This window comes from Sturnus vulgaris, chromosome 5 (assembly GCF_052056855.1).
Source record: "Sturnus vulgaris isolate bStuVul1 chromosome 5, bStuVul1.hap1, whole genome shotgun sequence".
NCBI lineage: Eukaryota > Metazoa > Chordata > Aves > Passeriformes > Sturnidae > Sturnus > Sturnus vulgaris.
In genome coordinates, this window is record NC_142247.1 from 55,359,319 (window position 1) to 55,387,024 (window position 27,706).

A 27,706-nucleotide genomic window follows, 5' to 3' on the forward strand; every position below is an offset into this window, starting at 1 on the left:
GACAGCATAAAACTCCCTCCCAGGGCAGATATTGGGCACAGAGGCCTGAAGCTATTCCTCCCTAAGGGGGCACAACTGGCACAGTTAGAAATCTGGCCAAAGAAGCACCCATGTCCTTGGAAGGGGCCAAAACCATCAAAAGACGCCCAAAGAAAACCCTTCCCCAGGAGAAGTACTGGGGCATTCCCAGATAAGCCTGAATGTATATAAGCTGTCAAACTCTTTGTTGTGTGGGTGGTGGCCTCAACAGATCAAGACTGCCATGATGACTTCAACCATGGACATCAAAATTGCAACAATCAAGCTTTTTTTCTGGATCTACGCGTGGTGACATCTTTCCTCCCCACTCTCTAATCTTGTCTTTTCCTTCTCTTTCTTTCTTCTCCTTATATTGTTTCTTTGTCATATTTTTATAATTGTATAGAGAAGAACCAAAATGGCTGCATACCTCCTTTCCAGTGCAACCAAATTGTTTTAAAATAAACTTGCCTCAAAAATGTACATTGGTTGTTCAGTGTAATTTTACTCTAATCCATCTCAAGGGATCTATTGACAAGAACCTCAGTTACCCTGCTTTAGAGGTGGGTTGTAACACTAAGCTAGGAAGTAGTACACATTAAAATATTCAGAATAATAGGCATTTATTTTCAGTATTATTTTCATTAAATATTGGTATAATATAACCATGTCTGAGGTAATAAATTAAAAATAAACTCAAGATTTCAGTCCCATATTTGTGCTGCATATTTTTTTCTACCATTATACATAATTTTGAAGCAAACACACACAGTCTGTAATTCTGAATGCAGCTAGGAATATTGTTTTAACACAGTCACTTTTTGTTTCACTATAATTTTGCTGAGAATGGTTATTGCATGATACACTTTTAATAGACGTTTTAGTTATACTAGAGTTTTCTATTCAATCACACATATCGTAATTATAGGAAGATGGGCATGAAGATGTGCTTTGAGCCAAGGATGGCAAATATTGAATCAGTGATAGCACATACTGCAGGATTATTGTCTGCCTTCACTAGAGCCCAGATCCAGCAAAGCCATTTCAGTGTGTGCTTAGTTTTAGACAGGAGTCATTTCAGTGTCATCCATGGCCTTAATTTTTGCTGAATCAAGGACTAGCCAAATCTGTAGAACTAAATTAATAGACTTCTTTAACTGTGTGTTATTTGAAAACAGGTTTGCTGGTTTCATATTTTGTAAGATATTTTGTAATGACCTCTGTAAGATTGTTTGTATCAGTGAAGCACCCATGAAAGTTTCTAACCTGGTTCATAAATACACTATGAAAAAATAAGCAGCTACAATGACTCTCCTACACATTTTGTTAAAAGTAACACCTGGTTTGAAAAGTTATTAAAGTAATTTTTTCCATGGTAAAATATATTTAAAAAAATAAACTCTTAATTTAATCATCTTCCATCAAACATATAAGCATGTTAAAGGGCGGGGCATACTTCAGGTATTTTCATTTATAAATGCAAGAGATCAAGTGTATCAATCTTTTGCACTTAAATGCTGGTGGTAGTAAGGCCCTTTCAGCTAAGTCTCCATCAAGCCCAACATCAGTGAGCTAAAGAAACAAACAAACACAAATTTTGCTTGCATATAACTTTTTCATAATCCTGAATTAAAAAAAAAAATCCTCCCTGCTTAGAAAAGAATTCTTATTTAACTGCTGCCATTAAAAAGTATACCTCACCTCCACGTTAACTTCAATCAGTGATTCTGAATGCAAAGGATTTAAACACTCACTAAAATTGCTGTGGCATGCCATTAGACTCTTAATGTTCATAAATTGTGCTAATTCCCATTTAAATCAGGAAGCTATAGTTTAGAGTTAGAGCTAATGGTTGTCTTAGTGTTAAAGGTCTATTTCCACCAGATTTTCTTTATTCTATTTTGCAAATGACTGACAGTGCTTATGATGTGATCCTGAAAAACCGTTTGGTGTTATTACCAGAAGCTATAGTCTGTGAGAAAACTCTCCATGCTCATGCAGTGAGTTGCATTGCTGGGGGACCATGGCCAGCACTGCCTGGCCGTGGCTGGCCCGGGGCTGTCAGTACTCCACCGAGCTCACCATGGCCATGGGCTCGTCAAACGTCGCCAGCCTGATCTGCTTGGGGGTGGGCATGGAGAGCATTTCCCCGGCGTCCGTTGGTGAGTGAATCCCATTGTCCATCATGTTGGAAACTTCCTCCTCATGGTCCTCATACAGCGTGTTGATGTGCAGCAAGGGGTGGGCTGGGTTGCAGCTCAGTGCAGGTGTTGGCTCTGGCTTGACCTGGTTCAAAGCCATACTGGTGGCAGCAGCGGTTGTGGCTATGTGGTTGTGGTTACACGTGACAAAAGCTGCAGCAGCAGGCACAGTTCTGCATGTCTCAGAGGAGTACAGGATCTCTTTTGCAGGATGAGAGGTGTCTGAAAGAGAACAAAACAGATAAAGGACAGGTAGTCTTTCACCATTCCAGTCCATCAGCAAGCAGTGCCCTGAACCAATATAAGTCATTGTCAGTCTTGCCACTGATTTCAGTGGGATCAGAAGAGGATCCCAAACTGAATTTTCTTGGGACACTTTGAGAAATCCAAACAGAGCTGTTTCAAAACCAACAGGGTTGTAAGCTCAGGGAAACGGGACACACAAGAAGCGGGGTTTGTAAATCTCGCTCTTTTTTATGCATGCTCATGCTTCCTTATGTGAATGGTATTTTTGTAAAATGAAGAAAAAAAAACGAACTGAAAAGTAAATTTATTCCCCTCTACAGTCTGGCCAGTGTTTTTTAAACAGTATGATTTAATGTTTTGACAAATGTAATGACTATTGAAATCCACAGGATGGAATACAAAAGGCACTGATGTTTTCAATGGGAAAAACTAGTGGTTACACATTGTAAGCCACTTGTCTTTAGAAAGAACTCAGCAATTTGTCATCAATTGAAGTCTCTTTCCAGAAATCATAAGTCTGCCTTACCTGATGGACTGCATTGTATGTCTAACTCAAAAACAAAGTTGAAAATTTTTCATGTGAATTGGGAGTCACAGAGCCCCAAAACTTCAGTAATTATTTTTTTCCCTTAAAATATTCAAGCACTAATTTAGATGAAGGTAATTGAACCAGAAAACCCCAGTAGTTCTGAGGAGTTGAAATCAGAGCAGGTGACTGGATAAGGAATGCTGGAGAACAGCTCACATGCACATTGGGGAGTTGGAGGGCTCTAAGGAGCACAGGGATTTGGAAGTGACAGAAACTTTTATACCTCAAATCACTTCTTTGCTGGGCAGAGGGGTGACGGTAGAGGTCAGTCTGTCGAAGCCCAGAGGGAGGTCTTAGCTTGTAATGAGATGAGAGCCATTGCTTTAAGTACGTACAGATTTTTCTGTAACTTCAACTGCATAGTGCTTCTTTCTTATGTCAGTAGCTTACAAAAATAAACAAGAAGATATCTGTCTATCAGTTTATCTACTGATCTATCACTTTTCTTAATGTCAAATGGCTTTCCTCATCACCCTAGCACTTAGCAATTATTGATAAATTTTAAATACTCCTTTGAGTTAAGAAAGGGACCGGCCTTACAAGACACACAGGGAACCAAGGCACAGAAAAGCATCTCCCGTGAAGCCACGCAGGAAGGGAATGGCAGAAATCCTGAATCTCTAACCAGCACCCACACTTAAGAACATCCATCCTCTGGTCCACATAAGACACACGGCAATTTAAAGTGTGCATGAAGAACAATGCCAACAAGCTGAGTTTTGATTTTCTAGGTGACAAACATATGCCGATCCCTAAGAGTTGGTAGTCTAAGATATCTTTTTTCCATAGGCAGCCTTTACTGCCATTAGTAGTCTCCCACATGCTCCTAAGGGGCTATTACTGCTCAGGGTACTGGTTATCTACCATGGCAGCTTCCATACGACTTGAAAATAAGGCAGGTTTGAAATGTGCCAGGTTCTGGTGGAGCAGGAACGGTATCATGGAAGCCAAACGTTCCTCATTTCCTTGGCAAAGCATGACTACATTTGTAGTTGTGAAAACCTGCTTACATTTGAAACATTACCCACACCAACAGCCTGTTTTGTATAGCTCTACCTGTAATAAGCCTTACCCTCCATTTAGTTGTTAAAGAGAGAGAACCTCTGTTTCTGAGACCTGCAACCCTTGAGATGACTAGCTATCCCCAAACCTAGCAAGGTAGGTTAAACAGTTCCAATAAACTCTGAGTTCCTTAAGATTGCTATGTAAATTATGACCTGTGGAGGTGGTATGGGCATTATGGCATACTGTACCTTTGAGAGAGGAGGTAACATGCACTACAACATTCTCTTCCTGGTTTAAAAATCCACCCTCTTGGCTTTTTGACGTAGGCATCGAGGGGATGGCTTGAACCTCTGGCTTGGGTTTTTTGCTACTAAGTATATATGGATGAACATCCAAGGAAAAGTGCCGTGTGTGCTTTTTTTCACTGCTTGTGCTTGGGATGGCATTTGGCTCGCTCTTATGAGCAGATGATTGCTGTGAGGTTTTTGCAGCAGACTCCAACAAAGGAGCTATAAGGCTGTCTGTCGCTGTTTTTCTCCGCACAGGCTTCGGTTTATCCGGCTTATGGTTCTCAACCTTCATAATGGCTAACTGCTCCTTGAATGGCTGGGGAAGGGGATTGGTAGTTGGGATCCATTTCATTTTCTTCCTTGGTCTCTTAATGATGAGCTGCTCATTAGCATCAATGTCTGCTGGATCAACACTTGGGTCTATGGTCTGAATCCCTGAATCACGCATGGTTGGAGTGGCATCGTGATTGGACTGGGCCAATGCTGCCAGCAGCTGGCGCACAACATTGTCATACATCAGATCGCTTTCATTTGTAATAAAATCCAGACGGTTCAATGATTTTATGTGGTCCCTATTTTCATTACAAAACATGGCCAAAATATTGATATCACAAAACTGGGACTTCTGCCACTGTTTCTTGGTCTTTATTCCAACTTTGTTCAGTTTATCAAATATGAAATTAGACTTGCGAAATATGAAGAGGTGAATCAAGTTGATGAGGATTATCAAGTTCATGAAGCAGAGGAGAACGATATCTACACCAGCAATAATCCGCTGGAGCTGGACAGATGGCAGTTTACAGTTCACTCTGATGTGCAATTTGGAGCTGCTTGTTTTGTCTGGAGGCTCACCTAGTGCACATGTAAATTCATTTTGCTTCTGTGTAGCATAGTAGGTGGATAAGTATGTGATTGGTATGATGCTTAAAAAGATGATGAAGAGATGTCTTGCAAGATAAAGCTTAGCTAAAAAATTACTTCGTCCTCTTCTTTCTAGATATTTCTCAAACAAGTTCTGCTCAGGGCTTTTTTCCTTCTCCGCATTCTCAATGATTTCTCTTTTCTCTCTCTCGGTTATCCCTGGACCTTTGGACTGAATCTGTTTCTCTATTTTTGGTGCCCGCCCTTCAGCTGCACGGTGGTAGCAGTTATCGATCTCCTGAAGCAAAAAGTTCAGCTCTGAAGTCAGTCGAGTGGAGGCCAGAAATTCCCAGCCCAGAGCTGGAATGTACATTATCCCAGCAAAAGCCAGGAGTGCATAAGGTAGGAACTTATGCTCAAACAAGGAGGGCCAGTGGCTGGCATCAACTCCTGGCAAGGCATCTTTTAATTCTGTCCAACAATATCCTCTGGCATACAAGGCTTGATCGCGGGTGAAGTTGTGTGGTGTGTAACAGTATATTGGCTCCTCTGTATAAGAGAGAAAAGTCACTGCTGTGCATTTAACCTACAAAAGGAGCTCTGGAAAATAAACATTTCAAATTATATCAATTTTATTTTACTGTATCTTTACATGACCATTAAGCCCTCCACATCCAGCTCAGACTGCACACATCCTCACAAACCCTACGGCAAAACTATTTACCTGAAAGTTTTAGAATGAGCCTGAGTTAGAAATGGCAGCAAGAAATACATATTTTGTTTTAATGACCTCTCTGAAAACAATATCCTAAGCAACTGTGACGTGAACTCTGTAAAGCTAAAATACCTGATATTTACTACAAAGCAAGTAGCTGAGGGTGTTCCATGCAAATGCTGAAAATTAGATTAAACTTAAGGTTTATCCAAGCTAAACATTCTTCTAAATAGAAAAGAGTTCGCCGTAGCTTAAGGAAATATTTTTATAATTATTAACAAAGTCAACTCATTTGATATAGTAGAAAAAATATGAAACTTGAGACATACAAGGATTTAGTCAACTGTATCCTGCTCAGCTAATATTCTTGAATAAAAGTGAATGACCAGGACAGAATCTGGTGTGTTAACTATTTATCGGTATGAAAATTTAATTCTAGATTTGAAACTGTAACTTTGTTTTTTTTACACAATGTGTAATTAAATGCAACTTGCCATCAGACAGTATTACAGAAAAAAACAAATACTGTGGATCAAGAACGAAATCAAAGTAATAGGAGAAGAAGTATAACAAGGATTATTAAATTCACAGTGATGCAGTTTTTCTCTCAGGAAATGTTTCAGTCATATTCTGCTGGAGGACGGAAGGGTTTGTCGAAGGAAATTACACTACATACTAGTCTATTTTAACACTCCTTCTAAACATTTGTATTTTACCATCATCATCAGGATGTTGAGATAAAGATCCAGACCCTGTAGATAAATTATGTTCTTACATGATCAACCTTTTTTCCAGCAATACATGAAAGAAAGAGAGAAAAATTTGTGAAAGCTAAAGCAGCATTAATTTCCCACAGAACAATGACCATTATGAAGACACCCCATTCAAAGAAGACCATGTTTTCATGTTTTGACAGGTAGAACAAAGAGAATAAATTTACAGTGTTCTGGTACACCTTTAAAAAACTTCCCAGGATGAGACCATAGGAGTAGGCATGCTCTCTTGACTTGAGAATCGTTCAAGAACACCAAACCTGCTCTGGCTCTGAATGTAGTCTACAATTCAGATCAAGAACAGCTCCCTGGAAGAGCATGGTGCCACTGTTCTCTTTATAATAACAATGAAAACAAATAATATCATATTGATAAAAATAAATAAAATATTAAAAATTATTAGACAGGCATTTCTCCCTAATGTTTCTGGCTTAACAAACGATTCCTTACTTGACCAGTTACTTTTCACATGTGAGCAAATCAAAAGTTAGTTCTTTGGTGGGGAGGTATAAACCTCTTCTGTGACCTAGAGAGGATTAATACTACCAACTTAAACAGATTTGACAGAAAAAATGCTGCTACTCAAGACAGCACGTAAAATGAGTATACCCTGCAAATTCTTTAATGTCCCTTTTGAAGATTATTTTTAAATGATCAGCCTCAGTCTCAGAGGACAGCTTAAAGCACTTCCATTTAGACTATTTTTGTGTACTTACAGATGTGTAACAAGAAAAACGCTCATTGACTCCCTTGGTTTTGTAATTATATGGCCTCTCAACCCTACCCATGAAGGGATGCATACAAAAAATGTAATATCCTACTATCAAAGACTTATTGAAGAATTTCCCAGGAGACCAAACAGATTCCTGTGTAAAAATATTCTCATTGGGTAAAAAAAGGCAAAGCAGAATACTGTTTCTCATAAGCAAAAATTTTTTAAATCGGGTATCCCTAAGCCCAGTAGAACTTTCCAATATGAAACCAAGTTTCCTGCGGCATACATGAGTTCATTTCTCCTAGGTCTCAACATCAAAATACTTGGGAAAAGAGCAACAAGTATTCCTACAAATCAGCCATAAAGATTATTTTTTGATTCCTGCATCAATTACTACTATCAAATAAACTGATCAGTTCTTTCAGTTCTCCTCACTGAGACCCAAAAACTCAGGTGACTTTTGCCAAAATTTTATATATATATATATATATATATACAACAACAATCCAATATATTTTTATTTTATAAATGAAAAAAAAAAGAAACAAATTAAAGTGTCCTAATATTTTACATTTACATTGGACAGACCACTGAGAGACTAACTGCACTCCATCCATTGCCACTGCTTTGAAGAAAAAAGTCTAAAGAGCTTCACAACTCCCAGCTGCATTGTAGGCTACAAAATGAAGCTGTCCCAAACAGTAGGAAAAGCAAATGTCATGTTAGAGGAATTTGTTCTCTTTTCCTCTGTTAAACCTGTTTTTATCTGACCCAATTGTCTGATTGCAAAAGGTCTCTAATTTATTTGGCCAGTTGAGCATGGTGTCCCACTCTTACTCAATGTTTAGTACCTTGTTGCTACTAGTCTATTATTTTCTTCTTAGCATATTTGCAAAATTGGCCTGATTTTCATTGAATGACATGTAAATCCCAAGACCCTTCAGACAAAAATGAATCCTCTGTGAAGCCAATGGGACTTCTGATAACTGACTGAAGTGGGAGCAGTGGGGTCCCAACACAGTTGTGTTCAAACAGTGTTTTCTAATATAGAATCATAGAATCACAGATTAGTTTGGGCTGGAAGGGGTCTTAAAGATCATCTAGTCCCAGTCCCCCTGCTATGGGTAGGGACACCTTCCACTAGACCAGGCTACTCAAAACCCCATCCAGCCTTGCCTTAAACACTGCCAGGGATGGGGCTGCCACAATCTCCCTTGGCATTATCTTTGAGCTATATTTACTATCAAAGAATGCCATAAATTTTGGTACAGTTATTCCACGGGGATATTTAGCTTAACCCTCTCATCACAGGGCTTGACTCACAAAGCATTGCACCAAACTTGGAAGCTCATTCTTCTAGAACATGTTCCAGAGAATGGAGAAGAGAGGAATTCCCTTCTGAAGTGATCCAAAGCAAAAGACTCATTTAGCTGTTGCCTGGACAAAGAACCTGTCTCTCTTCATTGACAAGAGGCTGCCAAGCAGGATTCACACCAGGTTTTGAGTTAGCTTTTGTGAATGTTACTTCTTAGAAAATGTCAGCATTTAACCTGGCATTTAACAAACACCCTGAAGGTTTTTCAGGTGTAGTAGGGTATGGGACTGTTTCTTCTCTACTACAGCCTATATCCATCATTAATTAATGAAAAAGAAAAGCACCATGTCAGTAACTAATCCTGCTGTGAAAGTTGGCAATGATGTGCAGCTGGATCTTAACATGCAGATCTGATGAGGACAGCAGAGGAACAAGTTGTTCTCACACATACAACTCACTTAACTGTGAGACCTCTGCTTAATGCAGTTTCAAGAAGACACAGCAGCTTTTTAAAATTTGTTTTACAATGTTCTCCTGATAGGTAAGTAGAATTTTAAAAAGATAGCAATGGTGTTAAAATCATAGCTCTGATGTTGGATCATGCGATATAAAAAAAGTATTTGCTTTTAACTTTATATTCATAAATATAGAAAGTTTCTACTGATACGCTTCTTTCACCCTGGAAATTCTTAAGCAGTTTATGGTCCTTTTTCATATAACCATTCCACCCATCATGAAACACAGCTTTTTCCTGAGACAACCCAGTTTAATTGTGTATGGCAATGAAGTAAAGTGTTGCAAAGAAAATTCTTTAAAAGCTCAAGGAGCATTATTATGGCTGAGTGGATTGGTCATCCTCTCAACGTTGTCTAGTCTAAAGCCCATAAAAATAATCTCTCTGCCCCTTGAAAGATATATTTCTCGTAATTACTACACTGATAAAAAAAGTCTTTGATGCAAACATATGATTTTTTTATACTAACTTAAGCCTAAACATGCATGCTAAGAAGCTTTGTTTCTCTTTTTTTCAATATGTCAGATGTTTTCAAGAACCGTACATAAATACATTTTATCCTGCACGCCATGCACCTAAGTAGCTTCTAGAAATCTGCAGAACTATCCTCTAGGATAAGGTATGAGACAGATCTCACTGCATTTTTCAGACATGCAATCAAGATGAAATAAACAACACAGAATTACTTAGTTGTGTAATATAACTGACTGTGTTATGCCACTTGAAAAATTAAAATCCCTTGACAGCTAAGTTTTTTCACATGCTCCATTCTGCAGCATCTCACCCCATCCCATCATTTTAAGTATCACTTAAATGGAGAGAAGTGACCTGTAGGACGTACTGTGGTACAGAAGTCACAGCTCAGGGGAATCCAAGTGCATGGCTGCAGAAGACACTCAAGGTAGTGAAAGGGATAAAGGAAGGGGCTGTGCTCAAAAAAGCTCTTTAGAAAAAATATAAACAGACAATATGGAAAGAAGTGAAGTCAAAGTACTGAAGCTAGACGTTATCAAGTCTGCTGCTTTTAGAAAAGGCTTGGAGAAATGCCTGTGGGCTTCCTGCAGGCACACACTCTCACTCCTGCTGTTCCCAATCCAAGGTCACCCACCTCCTTTCAGTGGTTCCCCAGCCTCCATATACTTTAATATACATTCAACTGTCCTTTGAGAGGCCCCGAATTAAACACCATTTTTCAGGCTGCAAGTGCTAGGCATGAAAATATGTTAGAAAAATAAATCCCCTGCTAAATTTCAAACTGGAGTTATACTACGCCAAGTTTTTGATTCCTCAGGAAAGGAGCTGGAATGCTGAGGTTTGGGGATGGAACCCTTGTAAAACTTTCCACTACAGAAATGAATCTCAGATGTGGAAATGGAGTCACCAGTGGTAAAATCTGATGACTGCCATTCCTAGACCACTTCCTGAAATTATATCCCAATGCAGAATAATAGAAATGCTGAGTCCCACATCCCACTCAAAGCAGGGTCAGGAATGGTTTCAGACCAGCTTGATTTGGGCTTTGTCAGTCTGAAAACCTCCAAAGACAGAGGCTACTCAACCTCACTGTGCATCCTGCTCAGGCAGGGACAATGCTTGATTGTCCTCAAAGTCAATTTTCATTTTTTTTAGGTCATGTCCAGCAAGAATGGCTGATTCATGCAAGAGAAATTTTTTTCATTTTTGAGAAATAGCCATTTCAAAAAATGAATGCAAGGGCCAGTTGAATTAAGAACACATCCAGTAAAATAGAGGTAGAAGGCACTCACAGACATACATGTGGCTAGAGCTCAGACCTCAATACTGTATCTCAACTGAAGGATGAGATGCCAGAGGCACAGTTCACCAAGGAAGCTGTGTGGGGGTGTGTGTATGTGGGCATGCACCTGTGCATTTGCCCAGCTATAACAAGAAACACTTTGCAAGAAATGTGGCCTGGTTTACAGTACACTAAAATGACACTGTCAAGAAGATATGGTGAAACTGTAGATATGCATCACTCTCCATTGTCTATTCAAAGTTAAGATTTTACAAGTCTTTTTGGGAGAGCAAATGAATTGCATCTAACACACTCACCACTTAAAGATAACAGTGACAATCTCTTAGCATTCAATGCAGTAAAAAGTCAGATCTGCTCCTGAAAAGACTTAAGGAACTGCATGCATTGGGCATTTCCCTTAAATTGATGTAATTACTCACAGCGCACAAAATCTGGCACATGCGTCTCTCTTTGAAGGACTGATGCTGTAGTTATAAAGCTTCTAAAATATTATTATGAGCAAAGGTTATTTAAGTAAATGTGGACAACACATTTAGAATGCTTTGGTAGGCATTACAAGAAAATATTAATAATAAACAGTTTATGGTCCTACATAACAGGGCAAATGGTTTCTCATACCTACTGCATTCCCAGTGGAATAAAGTATGTTTGCCAAAATATAAACCATGATAACAAATTGTATATGCCTCCTGTGACCTCCAGCTTTTAGAATTTACTCTAGAAAAAGAAATCATATCCATTAATCTTCCCACTGAAATGTATTATTTAGCATTCCAGTGCAATAATTGAGTAAAGCAGAAGAAACATTAGAATTTTCCAACAGCAGACAGAAAAAAATTTCTGTTTCTCAAAAACAGTTTTGAGAAAATATAATACAAAAATGTAAGAAAAGAAGAAAATTCTTGTGCTTACTACACCAAGGCAAAGGTAAGTATGCCTCTTGTGTGAAGATTTCTTCAAGGATTTAGTAAACATTCAGTGTGACTGCCACTACCCCACACGTACAGGCTGCAGAACTAGTGATTAGGTCCCAGCCTCTGAACAAGAGCCTAAACACTCTTGCTGGGACCCAAGCTAAGTATTGATAACTGTATTGATAACAAGTGTCTTGATAACTACACTTACTGAGTTAAATATACTACAGACTCACCCCAGCAACTGGCATTCTGCCCTCTTGAAGAGAGCTGCTAAATCATCCTCATACCTGTGCCCAGCCTGCCTGTGAAGATAAGCTGGCAATCCAGTCAAGATCTCTGAAGCATTCCTTGTGCAGTCCTATCCACTTGTCTCCAAGGAGAAATTGAACATTCAGGTAGAATCTCTGAATCTCCCTGGCCATCACTTCCCAGTACACACATTCCTAACAGCCAAAATAAATTAGAAACTCCCTGAATTCAGCAATAAATGCCAGTATATAACAAGGGTATTCCTTGTCATACTGCTTTGTGGCACATACATGTAAGCAATCTGACATACATGCCTCATTTATCTTGGGTACTAAAAGGATTGCACAAGAAAGCAGGTAGCAAACTGTTTATTTTTAGAAACAAAAATAATTTATTTAGTATTTTTTCAGCAGTTTTTAAATGGAAAAGAAGAAATGTCCTGGATCCTCTTCTCTCTGGAAAAAAATTAATAAAGAACATTTATATTACTGAAGTTGAAGATGTAGTCTAAGAAAGTAAAATATTATCTAAACAGTATACATGTCTTCCATCCCAGTCACACAGTCCACAAGGAATATGCAACTCTGCTTTGAATGATTTTACAAATTTACCCAAATTAACTGTCAGCAAAAGGAAAAACTCAATTTAACTAGTTTATTTCAACTACTTTATTTAAAAGTTAGAAAATAGTACAGCATAAGGATAGATTCCTGAAATTAATTTTGTGTCATACAGTCCTATTTAACTCACTGAGTTTACTGATATGAATAAGAAAGGAAAACATCCATCAAACTAAGCCTTAAATTAGCAAGCTAATTATTAAGAATTACTAGTTTTACTGAAATAAAAAGACAATACCTTTACCTTTCTTAGGGAATATTCTTTCCAATCTGAATACAGGTTCCATGCCCATGAAGTCTTCCTAAGGTACAAATTTCTTCATGATCAGCAAGGTAAGGTAAGCCTTTTTTGCCCAATCTCTGAAACCACTTGTCCTGTTTAAGAAAAAGATCTTGAAAAGAAGGTCCCTAAAAAAATTAGATAGGAAACCACTGCTGCTATTATGTTTTATTGGCCTATACTCTGTAAGGATTTGTCATAATGAGTGACATGTAGATAAGTAATTTCGAAGATTGGTAGGTAATGGGTCACCCATAAGGGTAACTGCAGTGCAAGGTAGCAGCAGGTCTCCCTGTATTTCCAGTTTGGGTCTTTTTGCCTTGCAGGACTGCTGCTTGAACTGCATATATTTTAGATCTGTAGAATCAATGAATTAGCAATGCACTTTCCTAGTGTATATATAAATTAACAGAACTCTATTCCTTGTATGTAATAAACACTGGCTCTTCTAAAAGTAGCTGGTGTGCTCACCCTTACCAGCAATCTGAGGCTTAGGGCTTTGTATACCTGGCCAGGTTAGTCAGGAGAAAAAGACACCTACTCCTGCTTGTCTGGTATGCTGGAAATAGCAACTGTTATGAGGAAGGTGCAGAAACACTCAAATGAAATCCCTTAGGCTGCTCCTACAGAGGAATGTGTCCTCAGTAATGAGCTGCCATCTACCACGTGGTGGCCATGCAGCACGGTAGTAAAGTCACTCGACAGAGAGCTTACTTACAGTGACTGGACTATTGATGCCCAGATTTAAGGGAAGGTTAGATCTGAATTTAAAGGAATGTATTAATCTAAATATAATTAACAAAATTCAGCCATGCAGTCAGTTCTACAAAAGAGATCTGAATAACATTTACTTCTAAATTTAGTGCTTACATGAGGAGGTGAGAGGAATTTCAGTGATGTACAGGTCTTCTGCATAGGAGAAATAGTAAGGTATGAAAATAATATTTTAATGTTTTGCAGAGGTCAAAAAGTGCCCTATAGAGATGGAACCCCAAAGCAACTACATGCACTCAGACAGTTTGATAATGTGGACTGCAGTAATACCTGAAGTAAACTGCAAGAATAAATGCTGAAATGAAATGAATCATGAAAATCCAGTGAAACCGATGATACATGAACAATGGTGGCTTCTTAAATCCAGGGTCTAGTACAAAATAAAACCAAGGAAGCAACAGGAAACAGCACTTTCGTTCTATTGCATTATTATTATTTAATGACTAGAAATTAAAAAGATGGCTTGTATTAAGTAACTCTTGGCATAAACACAGTACCCAGAAAAGTTCATATTGAAAAAGAAGAAAAGGACCAACAGTTAGCTCATTAAGTAATAACATTATTTTAATAACATAGAATTTAGAGGGCAGAGATGGCTGGTCTACTGCCTTTGGAAAACTGATTCCTCCATGTGTAGAGAAATTGGGTTTTGTGAAGTATCAGAACTGTTTTGATTCATCACAGAAGAGAGAGAAGAATTCGCCACCTGAGGCTCCTCTCAAGGGCTCTGCCAGTTCCAGTGTGGAGGTCTCCTGACCTGAAGAAAACACGGATCTCACAGAAGATAAAGTACCTCAATCTCAAAATGTGAAATAATTACTTCATCATAAAACTAAAACGCTCCAGAAATAGTCACTGAGCTCTGAGCTGCAGAAGCCACACCACACTTCTCAGCACCTGGCTGCAGCACTATCCATGAACTTTGAGGCTGCATGACAGGCTTGGTGCCACTGAAGAAAAGCAAACAAATCCCCAAAGCTTGCTATCATAGTAAACAGCTGCACTTCCCCATTCAAATGCAAGAGTATAATACATGCCTGGGACAAAATCCCCAATGATGCAAATATGTGCCCTGATTTCAATGTTTTTCTTAGAATAAATCCTGTATCATGTGAAAAAAAAGGGAATCTACATGAATTATGCCAGTCTACTGTGAAATTATTCAGCTTTTGTAATTAAACATATACACCTACTGAGGGTGTCCACTACAGCTATTTTTAATACTGAGAGAACCCAAGGAACTCAGTGATGATGCAGATTCTTCCCGAAGTCATTTATAGCTGTAAGAAACCACACAAGCTGAAATTTCCTCTACATCATGGATGAATGATTCCTATCTAGTTTAGAGACAACAAAGAGCCTCAAATACTTCAGGGTAGCTTTGAAAAACAGTCTCTAGCTTACTCTTTATTTTCTATATTCCTAAGGTTTCTTTTTGTCAAAGGTGAATAAATTAAGTTGCTCTTAAACAAAAATATTTTTGACCATCTGTTCAAATTTGTTGGTTATCTGAAAGCATGAAGTAAGCTAAAATTCATCCATATTTTGGACCTCTTCCCACATATGATACTTGAAAAAATGAAGGGGATATTAATGCAAACAGGTCATTAAAGACATAAAAAATGATGATGTATGTGTGTTGATGAAGTCTGAGAAATGAAATTTATGACAGAAAAAATATCTGCAGTCACTAGGAACTGCAGCGGAATGATGTATGGCTCATGCATTTCCTCAATAATACCTTTCTATTCACCATTCACCTGTGTAACTGCAAATCTTTAAATGACCAAAACTCGCAGAGTCCCAGCTAGTGTATCTTGTGCACACCTCGAGTTTATATGTGTGTAAACATCCCTTATCCTTTGGGAAAAATTCCATCAGCAATGCGAACAGCCAGCAGCCAAACTGCAGCCAGCCTGTGGGTGCTGGTATCATTTCAGTCCTTTTAAAAAATACATGCTAAGAAAACACTTAAGTGGTACTGTGACACTCCTTAAATTCTCTTTTCTCTACTAATATCACCTCAGAAACAATTTCTACACTGGTGTCATCAGTTTGTCATACACTAAACAATCTGGCTCTGTACTCTTAGCACTAACAAAGTCACTTGGGAAAATGCCATCTTCACTTTCTTTAAGTCCAGTTGGAGAAAAAAAAATGTCATTGGATCAAAAGCCATCTATTAGGTAAGTCACCTAAATAAGCATATATAATTATTCTGACACAATTAGAAACAGAAAGACAAATTTAAAAAGTTGACCAGAAATACAAAAAAAAAGTTCCATCACATAATATAAAAATCTGACATATACTATTTCAAACATACTGTAGGGTGAAAAGTGAAAAAGACATTGAACTCATGCATATACTGTATTACACTCTAATGTAAGCATTGCTTATGCAAATGATTACAAATCAGAAAATAAAACATAAACCCTTGAGCTGACAGTTCAGTCATTAAACACTGTTTCCTTCCATTGCTTTCTTATGAAAATTTTCTAACAGAAGGATGGTAGAGGGCTGAACTATACAACTGCTAAGAGACACAGAAATACAGTATTTTTGAGCAACCTCTTTTGCATTTTGTAGGCACTGTTTTAAGAACCTAGCATGAAAACCAATGCTAAAGCTTGGCTTCTGACTAAAGTATAAAAATCAACTGGATGAATACCTTGATTTATTTTAATAAAGTACCAGCAATAAACAGCTTGGGTGGGAAAAGCAAACATGACTGCAATAAGGAAAGAATAATTCACTGTGAATAGAAAGCATGAAGCACTGTACAAGAGGGATGTGACTTAGCAATACCTTGACAACATCAGTTTGGAAATCAAAGTATCTCAATATTGTGAAGATAGCACAAGAAAACCAATGTAATGAAAAAAAACCAATGAAGCAATGTAATCTCCTTTGGAGCCCATCACTCTCTGGTCCCTTACAGAGAGAACTTCCCACAGACATTATTGATGGGGTTGTTTCTCAACCCAGCACAACACTGGAATATTTAAACCACTTACTAAAAACATGAAGCAATGCAAAACAATTAAGCAGCACATCATGGAAGCCAAGTGTCTCTTAATCTACTGGATTACAGAGCAGTGTTCTGGAAGTTCAGCAAATGCCATGAGACACTCAGTACAAATGGTGCTGCTGTGGGTAGCACCATGGCCACTCATGGAGGAGAGGATACAGCATCTGCTGACCCAGGAGCATCCCACTTGTGGCCACAGCTTGTGTCTACTAATACCACGGCAAAAATGGGGTGAGTGAAGGATAAAAAACACATGGAACATCAAATAGACCCACTTCAAACTGGCAGTCTAATACTCCACATTCTGTGCATTTTGGAAAAGAAGTGAAAATGGAAAGGCTGATGGACTAATCTTGTTTATCCATAAACATACCACTCCGGACTGACTATGCCTTGACAAGAGATACTGAAACATTTTAACTAAAAACCACTTCTGAAAACCAACACAGACTACATCAGGACTAAGTCTATGTACCTTAAATCCTTACCTTCTAAAATTTAATTAAGTTTGTTTTTTTACCATTTCTTTCACTAAATATAAACCTAAGGCTGGCTTAGGTTAACAAATAAACATGTCCAATAAAAAGAATCCCAAAACCTTTATCATAGGAAAGGGAACAATCCAGCAGGCTTCAATGCAGCTAAAATGGAAAGACAAAAGTGACAACCTATACTAATAGATATAAAATTTGCTTTACCACCAGGCATTACCTGATATAGCCCCCTATTCATACTCTGGGACAGTGCAGTACTATCAAATCTGAACTCTCTGTTCATATTGGCTATATTTTACTTCTAGTTTGCACAGGAATAACTAACTGCTAGGAAATAAAAAGCTAGGTATGAGAAATCAAACCTCCAGAGAGTCAAATACAAGCATGGGCTCTACAAAGCACTGCGTACACATCTGCATGAGTGCTCCAGAAGATACCTAAGACTATATAGGGTGTGATGGGGGTTATGTCACTGTTCTGACAGAATTTCAAACACATTTGCTCTCATATATAAATAAAAAATTAGTTTTTATCTTTAAAGCAGTAATTTTCAAATAAAAACAGAACAAACCAAAGTCCCCTTGGGACGACCCACTGCACACATTGTTACCTCAACAAGGACACTGCTATTGGAGAGGTTTCCTCTAGCCTATGCTGCCTTCTGAGAGCCCTGTGACTCCAGGAAACCAGGAAACTCACAGTTAAGTAAGATTCCATCTACTAGGTGAGAGAAGAAAGCCTCAAAACTTTCTTTATTATCCTCAAGGTCATCATAAATTGGCCTCTAAATAGAAGATATGCCAGTTTTATGTGAAGTCCATTAATGGGTGAGTTCTAGAAAGGGAAATAATATTCATTCTTCTTTTGTGAGTGCTCATGTGGGCTTTCATTGTGCTGGGCAGCTGAGTATCGCTCCTAAATGACTTTATGATGATCTTACACTCAGTAAAAATGTGGCTCATGGATTTATTTCAATTAACTTTCTAGGGGTGTCCTCTCTGGAATCACACTGGTTTCCTTGAAAAAACAAAGGAGAATTAGGAGACTCAGAAATGACACTGTAGGAGGTTAGCTACATGACTTTCTTTTCTCCTGTGAAAAAACTTTAGGAATTGGGAGCTAGTGCAAGAATCGTATCTTACTTCAGCCATCAGAGGGAACTCTTCTTCCCATTGAAATCAATGGTCAAGCTCTTACTGCCTCCTTTGCAGCCTGAATTTAACTTTCAGGAGCACACCCTACAAGTCTGTGTGCCCTTTGCCTTCCTCCTTCAGAGAGTTGTTTCACCCCAAATGCACTGACACGTAGTAGTACGGAAACAAAACCTTACCTCCCAATATATTTTAGCTGTGTTACAGATTCATTTATAGAGCAAAAGGCACACCAAGGATGACAGCCCCTATTTTCACCCTGAGTCAGGCTGTAAGGACACAAGCAAGGGCTGCACAATGTGGAGCATGGCCAGCAGGTTGAGAGCCCTCTATTCTCATGAGACTCCACATGCAGTACTGCACCCAGCTCTGCACAGGAAAAGATCTGCCTGAGTGAAAGCAGAGAGGACCATGAAAATGATCAGAAGGATGGAGAACTTCTATGACCAGCTGAGAGAAAAGGGGATGTTCAGCCTGGAAAAGAGAAGATTCCAGGAAGAGCTTACTGAGGCCTTTCAGTACTTAAAGGAGGCTTTTGAGAATGATGGGGACAGCCTTTTTAGCAGGGCCTGTACCTCAGAACAATGGTTTCAAACTGGAAAAGGGTAGATTTAGATTGAACACAAGGAAGAAATTCTTTACTGTGAGGGCGGTGAGGCACTGGAACAGATTGTCCAGTGAAGTCGTGGATGTCCCATCTCTAAAAGGAACTGTTCAAGGCCAGGCTGGACAGGGCTTTGAGCAGTTTCATCTAATGGAAGGCATCCATGGCTGTGGCAGGGAGTTGGACTATATGATCTTTAAAGTACCTTCCAACCCAAACCATTCTATGACTTCATGATGCATGTAATAGAAGAAAAGCATAGTATCTAATTTAAAGTTCTTTGTAACACATTAAGTTCAGATGAATTGTGATTTTTTCACAATATGGGCATAGTATCTGCTAAACAATTAGGTCTTGCCTCTTATGCTACTAAAACACTAATTTGTCATTTAATTTCTCAAAAGAAATGTAAGGATCAAAATACTCCAATTCAAGGGCAAACAAATCACTTACATGAAGAGCACATGTACCTAAACAATTACTTTGCCCATGGCACTAAAAGAACATAATTAACTAAATAACTTTATCTTCAGATACAGGCAAAGAGACAATACGATATCTTATACTACAGACATAATGATTTTAAGGTCGTCAATTACAATCTTTTAAATAAACACCACACACTTTCTTTGTCCTCTGTTGTAGGGCTGAACTTTGCTTTCATATGTAATTCTGAAAGCAGAAGCACGTAGGAAAGCAAAGTTCAGCCCTTCAATAGAGCAGCCTCTGGCCCCAGAAGACTGACTGCTGCTTGGGGACTTTCAGGCTTCCCTCAATGGTGCCTTCTGCACACCCCCAGAGGAGGATACCCACCCTGTCGGACCAAGCAGTTCTCACTACACTTGTTGGACGCTGTACAGTTGGTCTTGACTGCACTTTAAGCTACACTTTGCACACACATAAATGTCAATCAGTGAGATAAGAGGCTCTTATCTCCTCTATCCACCGATCATGAGGGTTCTTCCAATCCTCAGCAAAAAAGTTTCATGAGAAGCCACTGCTATCAGACAACTACATTTTCATGCCTTGAGTGCACACACCATTGTTCCAAAAGCTTTACCAATACTGACTAAGTAAGATGGTATAGACCCCAGAAAAGGGGGTTGTTTTCAGTTTAGGGGCATGGTGGTATCTTTGCAGGGCTTGGACTGGAAATTATTCACAGAATGAGGAATAATAGCAAGTATCAGATAAGCACACAAGGGCCCAAAGCAAAGTTTGGGAAGCTACTATGATATTCACAACCAAAGGGCAGTAGGTACCTTACTCACTTTCATAAGCAAAGTTTGCACCTACATAGCTACTATTTAAATTACACAGAAGGAGCAGTATCCAAAGCAAACAAAGTTAGGTTTTTTTCAAGATCAGTGACAGTGTATGGGTAAACTGTAGGATCAGTAGTAAGCATGAATGCAGCTGAACTATTGTTATTACCAGGGTCAGTATCTATGGACATGCATGATTTAGTAAAGAAGTCTGAGTAAATACTGTTTCATTAAAAGAACAACACCTGATTAATACCACATTAAAATTAATGTAAGTTTTGCTCTTGAACTCTGTGGAAGAGGAACTGAATTCACTAACCTGGAACCCTTTGACTCATGCATAAAATAGTATCTATTTAGTTTTATTAGATCCTTAGAGTTTTTCTATTGCATTTTCTTGCATAATTTTTTCCTTTTCTCATATTATTTTTCTAACTGCAGACCATCTGAACAAACATGACATTATATGAGAGAACATTAACCCACGTTTTCCCAGAGACATTAGGGTGTTTTCTGTGTTACATTATAAGTTTTGTCCTGGCAGGACACAATAGGCTACTGCCCTCTATCTTACTGGGTCAAATCAGCATACACAGCCTGTAAGTATACATAAGCAACATTACTTTTAGTCCTTCTGAAAAATAAATCTGGAACACAACTGTGAGCCTAGATAATAGTCTTCCACAGCACAAAATAAACTCAACAGCAGAAATATAGGCGAGCAATATAGATGTCAGCAAATTCAATAGGCCCTCTTTCTTCCATATGTGTGTGGCCTACAGTTTAGCCTTGCAGAGGGACATCCACTGTATAAATCTGAGCCTCAGACTTGATAATTCCACCGTGATCCGCAGCCTCAGACAATTTCTTCATTTGGAGCAAGCTACTGCTGTCTGACCAAGCAGTGAGGCATCAAGGGGCCTCTGCTAGCAATCTTGCACTATGTCAAGGAACATATATCAAGGGGGCATGACCTTGCCTGCATCCAAGGCTGTCTTTAGGCCTACTGAGGTTCAAATCTGTGTACCTCTCAAATATTATGAAAGCATATACGTAAGCATGCACTCATGTGAGCTGCTGCGGGATTGCCTTTTTATTAGCTTACAGAGGAAATGATCACAAAACTTTTGCATTCCACAGAGAAGCCTCAAAGGTGACCTTGAAACATGTCTTTCAGTTGCTATGAAGAGCCAGTTTTCATGCACCCTGCCAACATGGTTTCTCCAAGATACTTCCAGAAGAGCATCCAAAAGATGAGGCTCTTATTAACTGTGGCTGAAGATCTTGAGCTATGTAACCATTTTATTAAAAACTGAGGTAGATTTGAAAAAATTTTAACTATAATTAAGAAAAATCTCCAGACTCCATTTACAGGCAGTTGTACTTCTAGGTGATTTCACTTTACCTCATAATGAAAACAAGTATTAAGGATTGGAAGTCAATCCTAAAGCAGTGTGCAAAGCAAGTGCCCGATTCTGGTATGTTTAAACTGGTTAAATATAGCCAATTCTCACCTCACAAGCTACAGACGAATTTCCCATGGATTTTCAGTATGGAGCTTCAAGGGACATTAAAAGCAGTCATGCACGGGCAGCTACACTCATCAAGCCTACAATCCTAACAGCAAAACAATGTTTACACATGCGCAAGTGGCCCAAAAGGTGTTGAAACAGTGTACTGGATCAGTAAGTTTCAAGGCTCACCAAAACTTGACCTTCTGAGACTTGCAGCGATGGGCACTCAAACCAGGCTTTTTGAATTATTACCAGTTTATGCAAGATCTTGGCCCTCAGCAGAAACAGATACCAGTGATTTCCACTGTCACAATATGGCAAAGCACACTGCATGGGGCTCCAGCTATAGTATCACTCCCCATGAAAGCATCAGCCTCTCCCTGGCAGGCCAGTTAACATTCACGCTGTAGACGCCTGAAGTAACATCAGGACAATGCTTGACATCAGCCAGGGTCCAGCTCAGGACCTATCCAGGATCCACCTCAAGAGGTGCTCTGGCACCTCTGCTAGCTCCCACCTGCTGCTGGGCAATGGACACCACCCCACGCTACTGCTGCCTGCAGGTCAGTGACGCGGGGCTGCTCGCCACGGGTGTGGCTGGAGACCCCTCCTTCACCACTCGCCTGCCAGCCAAGGCAAGAGGCAGCAGCTGTCCCCGGCAGGGACCGGCCAGGACGGCGACAGCGCTGCCCTGCCCGCCAAGGCAACACCGCTGCTCTGCCCGCCACGACGAAGAGCAGTGGCCGCCTCCTGAATACAAGTGGCCCTTAGGCAGTGGCCGCTGCCGCCCTGCCGCTGTCCCCACCCGCCAAGGCGAGGGCTGGCTGACATCTCTCAGCACCAGTGGTCTCGTTCAGCAGCCACTGGGACATGACCCTGCCCGTCCTGCCGCCCTTACCGGCAAAGTTCTTGGTGAAGACGAGGGTGACGAGGAGGATGGGGATGAGGACGGTCCCGATGGTGACCACGCGGTCGAAGGGCAGCTCCAGCTTCAGCTGGAGGAGCAGAGCCGCCAGCGCGCCCGCCTTGTCATCCTGCTGCCCCGGCAGGATGAGCTCCTTCAGCTTCTCGCCCGCCAGCAGCGCCGTGGCCATGTCGGGGTGGTTATCGATGATGTGTTGCATAAGCAGCGGCGGCGGGCGGCCTCACGCCGCCGGGCTTCCCCGGGGACGGGCGGCGCCCGCCCGGCCTGCGGGGACAACACCGACAGCGGTGACGGCGGGGCCGCGGCCGGGCCGCGCTGCTGCAGCGGCACCGAGCGCTCCCGCGGCCCCGGCACAGCCCCCCCGCCGCCCCGGGCAGCGCGGTGCGGGCGGGCCGGGCGGCCGCCACCCCGGCGGCAGCGGCAGCAGCGGCGCACGGCAGCCTCCCGCTCTCCGCAGCCGTGCGGAGCCAAATCACGGGAGGCGGGCGGCGACACGAGATGCCCGGTGACAGCTGTGCCATTAAGCGCTGCCTCTGCTTCGCAACCCGTGCTGTTCAACAGCGGCGCAGCAGCCATGCAACCAGGCAGACCGGAGCCGCCTCCCGAAGTGCCGCAGACAAGGAAGGGGGCATTTACCTGGCAACTTCGGTTCCCTCGGCTCCCGGGGGATGGTGAACAAAACCGATGGCCGCTACAGAAGAGCGGAAGCCGAAAATAAACTTACACTGGACCTTCCTGCCGAAAAAAGGTCCCTGCACCACCACAAGTAATGAAATCGCTCCGGGTTGGGAGCGGGAGGTGGATGATGTGCTGATGCTCGTTACAGCAGCGGGCGGTTGGCGCTCGCATGGAAATGCCCGCCTGCACCGAGCAGCTACAGCGTGCCGAGCAGTTCAAGAATCAAGAAGGGGCTCGCAGCCGTGGGGAGGAGGCGGCGAGAGCAGCCCGGAATGAACTGCGGGAATGCAGAGGTCCTTTAGGGCATCCCAGCGAACAGCTGGAGCGTGTGGAGCCGGGCGCGGCCGCGGCAGGGCGGCCGGGAGCGGCGCGGCCGCAGCAGCCGGTGCGGCACAGCCCATGCGGGCTCCGAGCGCAACACGTCGCGGCGGCGGCACCGGCGCCCGCGCCCCGCAGGAGCCACCGCGCGGGGCGGCACCGCGCATGCGCCGGGCGGCCCGGGGAGCACGGCGGGCAGAGCCGGGCCCGGACAGGGCTCGGCGACGGCCCGGGGCACTCGGAGGCACCGGGACGGGCGGTGCCGGCAGGACGGCGGTGGGCTTCCTCCTCTCTCCTGCCGCAGCCCGCACACGGGAGCACAGGCCCGGGTACGCGGGAGCTTCCGCGGCTTAGGGATAGAGCGGGTAGTGATGAGGGAAAGGGAAACCCTCACCTAAGCGGGCCTTGAAGGTCTTGGATCTGCGGGCACGTCAGGATTTAAGTGTTGCCAATAGAAAGCCCTTCCAGATGCCGTGTTTTTAAAGCACGTGTGGGGTCGACCATACCTGGTAAAACAGCCTAAGAGCAGAGTATTTGGCAAACATGCAGAGGCCAGCTTTCAGCCACAGCCTCTGACGTTGTCCAGACCTGTGTCTTCATAGAATTGGCCGGACCTTGCTGTCCTTCTCTGGAACGGGCTGGGAACGGAGCACGCATTAACGCTCTGGGAAAAAGCTGGACCATACAGCATCAAAGGAGGCCATATATGCTGCATCATAGCCTGCAGCACTGGTGTTCAGACAAAAGCTCCAGGTCACAGATTCTGCTTCTTTACTTCTTTATGGATTTTATATTTAGCAGTACTTAGATAAAAACCAGAGATAAACAAACATTGCTGATATTTCGCTCAGATTTCCAGTTGTCAACTGCAACTCACATGAGTAACGCAGAGATTATCTTTGCCTTGAAATTTTTGTTTCCCTGGTCACTGTGAACAATATTATGGTTGTGTTTATTATTCTAGTTTAAATACTGGGTGCAAGCTTTAAATAATGCTTCTTGGCAGGGGTCCTTCCATCCAAGCAGGGAGATAATGAGCAAAGCAAGAGGGATGTACTGGTGGTGACTGAGCAAGGATCCCAGGCAGCAGATACAAAGCTGTCAGTGCCACATGCTCCTGAAGAGTACTGAAGATCAGAAAGCGATAGAGCCTAAACCTGAACCTGTAACCATCACTCGTTTCATTTTCCCTGCTTCTAATCCTCCATGGGCTCTGCCTCTGTTGGTCTTCTGTAAGGACTGACAGGTATTATCTGCCTCATAGGCAGAAGGCAGGGAGGAGAGACACCCTTTTCTCACTCCTTTGTCCAGGTACAGTGGGTACTTGTGATATAGTGCAGCAGACAGTTCTTGGTCACCAGCTGTACTGCAGGCAGGGCAAGGTAGGAGGCAGAGCAGTGAGGATCCTAGTGTGGGGAATTTGGGAACAGAGTACAGCCTGTGTTGTTCCCACAGCTGAGGAAAAGTGGGGACAGTTTCTGGGTCAGGGTTCAAGCCTCAGTAATTCTAGCTATCTGTGTGATGAGGACTAGATGCATCATTTCTCTTGCTCTAGCTCTATTTGGACTACATTTGTATTTTATCAGTCTCTAATATACAAGCTTTCCATTCCAACAACAAAGAACCAAAACATCTTATGCACTTGTTACTGCTGCTGCCAGAGGGATGATACTGAGCATGGTACTGACAGCCTGAGGCAGTACAGCTGAAGTGCAAAACATCTGCTCAGACTTTAAACATTGTAATTATTTCACCATGATTTGTCTGCTGTTGACAATCTTTTCCTGCTCCTTGACATGTAGCTGAAAGACCACTTTTCTAATTCTCACTATGTCATCTTCTTTTTGAATCCTCTTTCACCCATCCAGTTAGTTAATTCAAAACAATCAGCTTGCTTTTTGTTTTCAGAAACTGCCTGTGGTATTTCTATCTTCCCCTACCTAAGCCCTTAGCACTCGTCTGCTATCTAGATGCTGACTCTAGATGTTTCCTCATGTTTTTCCATGAAGGAATAATGCCAGCTCTAGTAACCATTTATGAGGAACCTTAGTCTAAACGTCTACAAACTTTACAAACTTAGAAGCAGCCATCTAATCTCTTACCTCTCCAAATGGGGCTGCAACTGGTCAATTAAAGAAGTGTTAAAATGAAGTAGCCGGTGTTGATGCCTTTCCCTAACTGTCCCAGCTTCCAACAATGTTGAGGGTATTTCCTGAGCTTGTGGTGGTTTGATAGCCCCCAAAGGATCTCAGGGTATTTTTTCTGGTCTCCTGTTGGGACCGTGTAAATTTCTAGCATTCATAGCTTCTTTATTAAGGAATACCAAAGGCCTACAACCTGTTGTATCAAACCTACCTTGTTCTGTTTGCTTCAAACATAATCAAATCATCAAATTAGACAGGCCCCTATGGGAATGTATCTGGATCAATCCCTACCCATCTTTTCTATGAAGCATATACTTCTGTATACATCTATTGTATCTTCCCCTTAAATTATATCTAGTTCCACATTTAATATCCAAGGCATAGAAGGATAACCGTAAATCAGACACTCTGCTTTTAAAATAAATGACATCCATGAGTGATTAAAATTTCTCTTAGGAAGCTTGCTTCATTATAATACCATTATTTGATTTAATCATATTAATTTTGCAATCCTGCTTTGCAAGATTATGTCTGTACAGCAAGCCAAAGAGACAGGCAAGATGGAATGGTACTGTCAGACCAGAACATGGGTAGACAGAAACCTGTAGTAAAGCAGAGAGTGAGACATGGAAAATTACTGTCACAATTTACAGACAAACACCGTAGCCAAGTTTTTCAGCAATAACATCCTTGTATGTATTCTGCTGGGTGATCTAGACAATAATCAGGCTGTGATAATATTCCTGTGCTAAAAAATATTTCCCAAGTTGCTGGTAGGGCCAGAAATTGATTTACAGATCAAAGTGGAAAGTCATGTGAAGGAATTCTAATTAATTCTAACAAAAGATCAAAATGGAGTATTATTTTTCAGTCTGAATAGATCACTTGTTATCACATAGAAAATATTGAAGATAAAGTGTGGGTTTTTTTTAAGTTGTATTTTCTCCAGTTCTGAAGGTTAAAAAATTCAAAAGCAAATGAGAAAAAGTGAGATTGATTTCAAGTTCTGACAGGGATATTTGTAGCACCCGGAATTCACCTTCTAAGCAGAGGGTATACTACCTCTAGATGTGGTGTGAGATTTATCTATTCAAACGAAGGCACCTGAGAGAGATATTGCAGAGCACTGTTCCTGAATCATGTAGGAGGAGAAATAGCTAAATATAAGAGTGCAGTTCATGTGACCAATCGTAGATGTTCTCTTCCAAATGAGATGAATCATTTACACATTGTAGGTGTCAAGAGTTTACACATGAATCCCACTCACTGTCTCTTATATTACAGCTTGTCTTAGCTTAGCCATTTCCCCAATGGTGACTGTGTGCTGTCCTTGTCCTTATCAGTTCCCAGTCACCTGAAAATTGCTTCTAATCTGAAAGTTTTAAAATTGCTAATGCTACCATGAATCCTTCATGCAGTTCCTCACGCTGAATTTATGGAAAGGATGCAGCTTCCCTGTTAACATTGTCAAGGAGAAGGACTGGGAAACACTTGTGGAGCATTTCTTACCTTCAGCCAGGGCTGTGAAATCCACACGGTCTTTACCTCATCAGCCCACCTTGGGAATCACATCACTCAGCCTGGGGGTGGTGTGGACCTGCACAGACCAGCTACTCCTGTGCTGGCAGTGATGCTTTCACTGGTGTGGATTTGCAGTCAGTGCTGCTATGGCTGTGCAGGTGCTGCTGCAGTGCTGTCTGTGTGAGCAGCAGTCACAGCTTTG

At 41.3% G+C, this 27,706-nt stretch overlaps 1 protein-coding gene across 6 annotated transcripts; it reads right to left on the reverse strand.

Annotated features, from left to right (window-relative positions):
* Positions 1 to 624: 624 nt before the first annotated feature.
* On the reverse strand, positions 625 to 23,959 carry PANX2 (pannexin 2). Of its 6 annotated transcripts, none has more exons than XM_088165763.1 (5): positions 23,480 to 23,959; positions 22,817 to 23,107; positions 4,308 to 5,759; positions 3,278 to 3,351; positions 2,303 to 2,441 (listed from the first exon to the last, which is right to left on the reverse strand). In XM_088165763.1, exons 2-4 carry the CDS (start codon positions 23,040 to 23,042, stop codon positions 3,320 to 3,322), a joined length of 1,710 nt encoding a protein of 569 aa, XP_088021889.1. In that variant the 5' UTR covers positions 23,043 to 23,107; positions 23,480 to 23,959; the 3' UTR covers positions 2,303 to 2,441; positions 3,278 to 3,319. The 6 variants fall into 6 exon arrangements, 5 of the variants coding, with proteins under 5 accessions (XP_014733257.1, XP_088021892.1, XP_088021890.1 ...); XR_015804042.1 differs by having other exon boundaries at positions 2,366 to 2,441; positions 3,278 to 3,439; XM_014877771.2 differs by lacking the exon at positions 3,278 to 3,351 and having other exon boundaries at positions 625 to 2,441.
* Positions 23,960 to 27,706: the final 3,747 nt, after the last annotated feature.

Bases quoted from the DNA above. Each gene is read 5' to 3' on its own strand.
- PANX2 (XM_014877771.2), bottom strand. From the start codon at position 23,042: ATGCAACACATCATCGATAACCACCCCGACATGGCCACGGCGCTGCTG. The intron at 5,760-22,816 runs GTAAGGGCGGCA...TCTCTTATACAG, and splicing joins CTTCACCAAGAACTTTGCCG to AGGAGCCAATATACTGTTAC. The intron at 2,442-4,307 runs GTACAGTATGCC...GTTCTCTTTCAG, and splicing joins TGTTACCTCCTCTCTCAAAG to ACACCTCTCATCCTGCAAAA.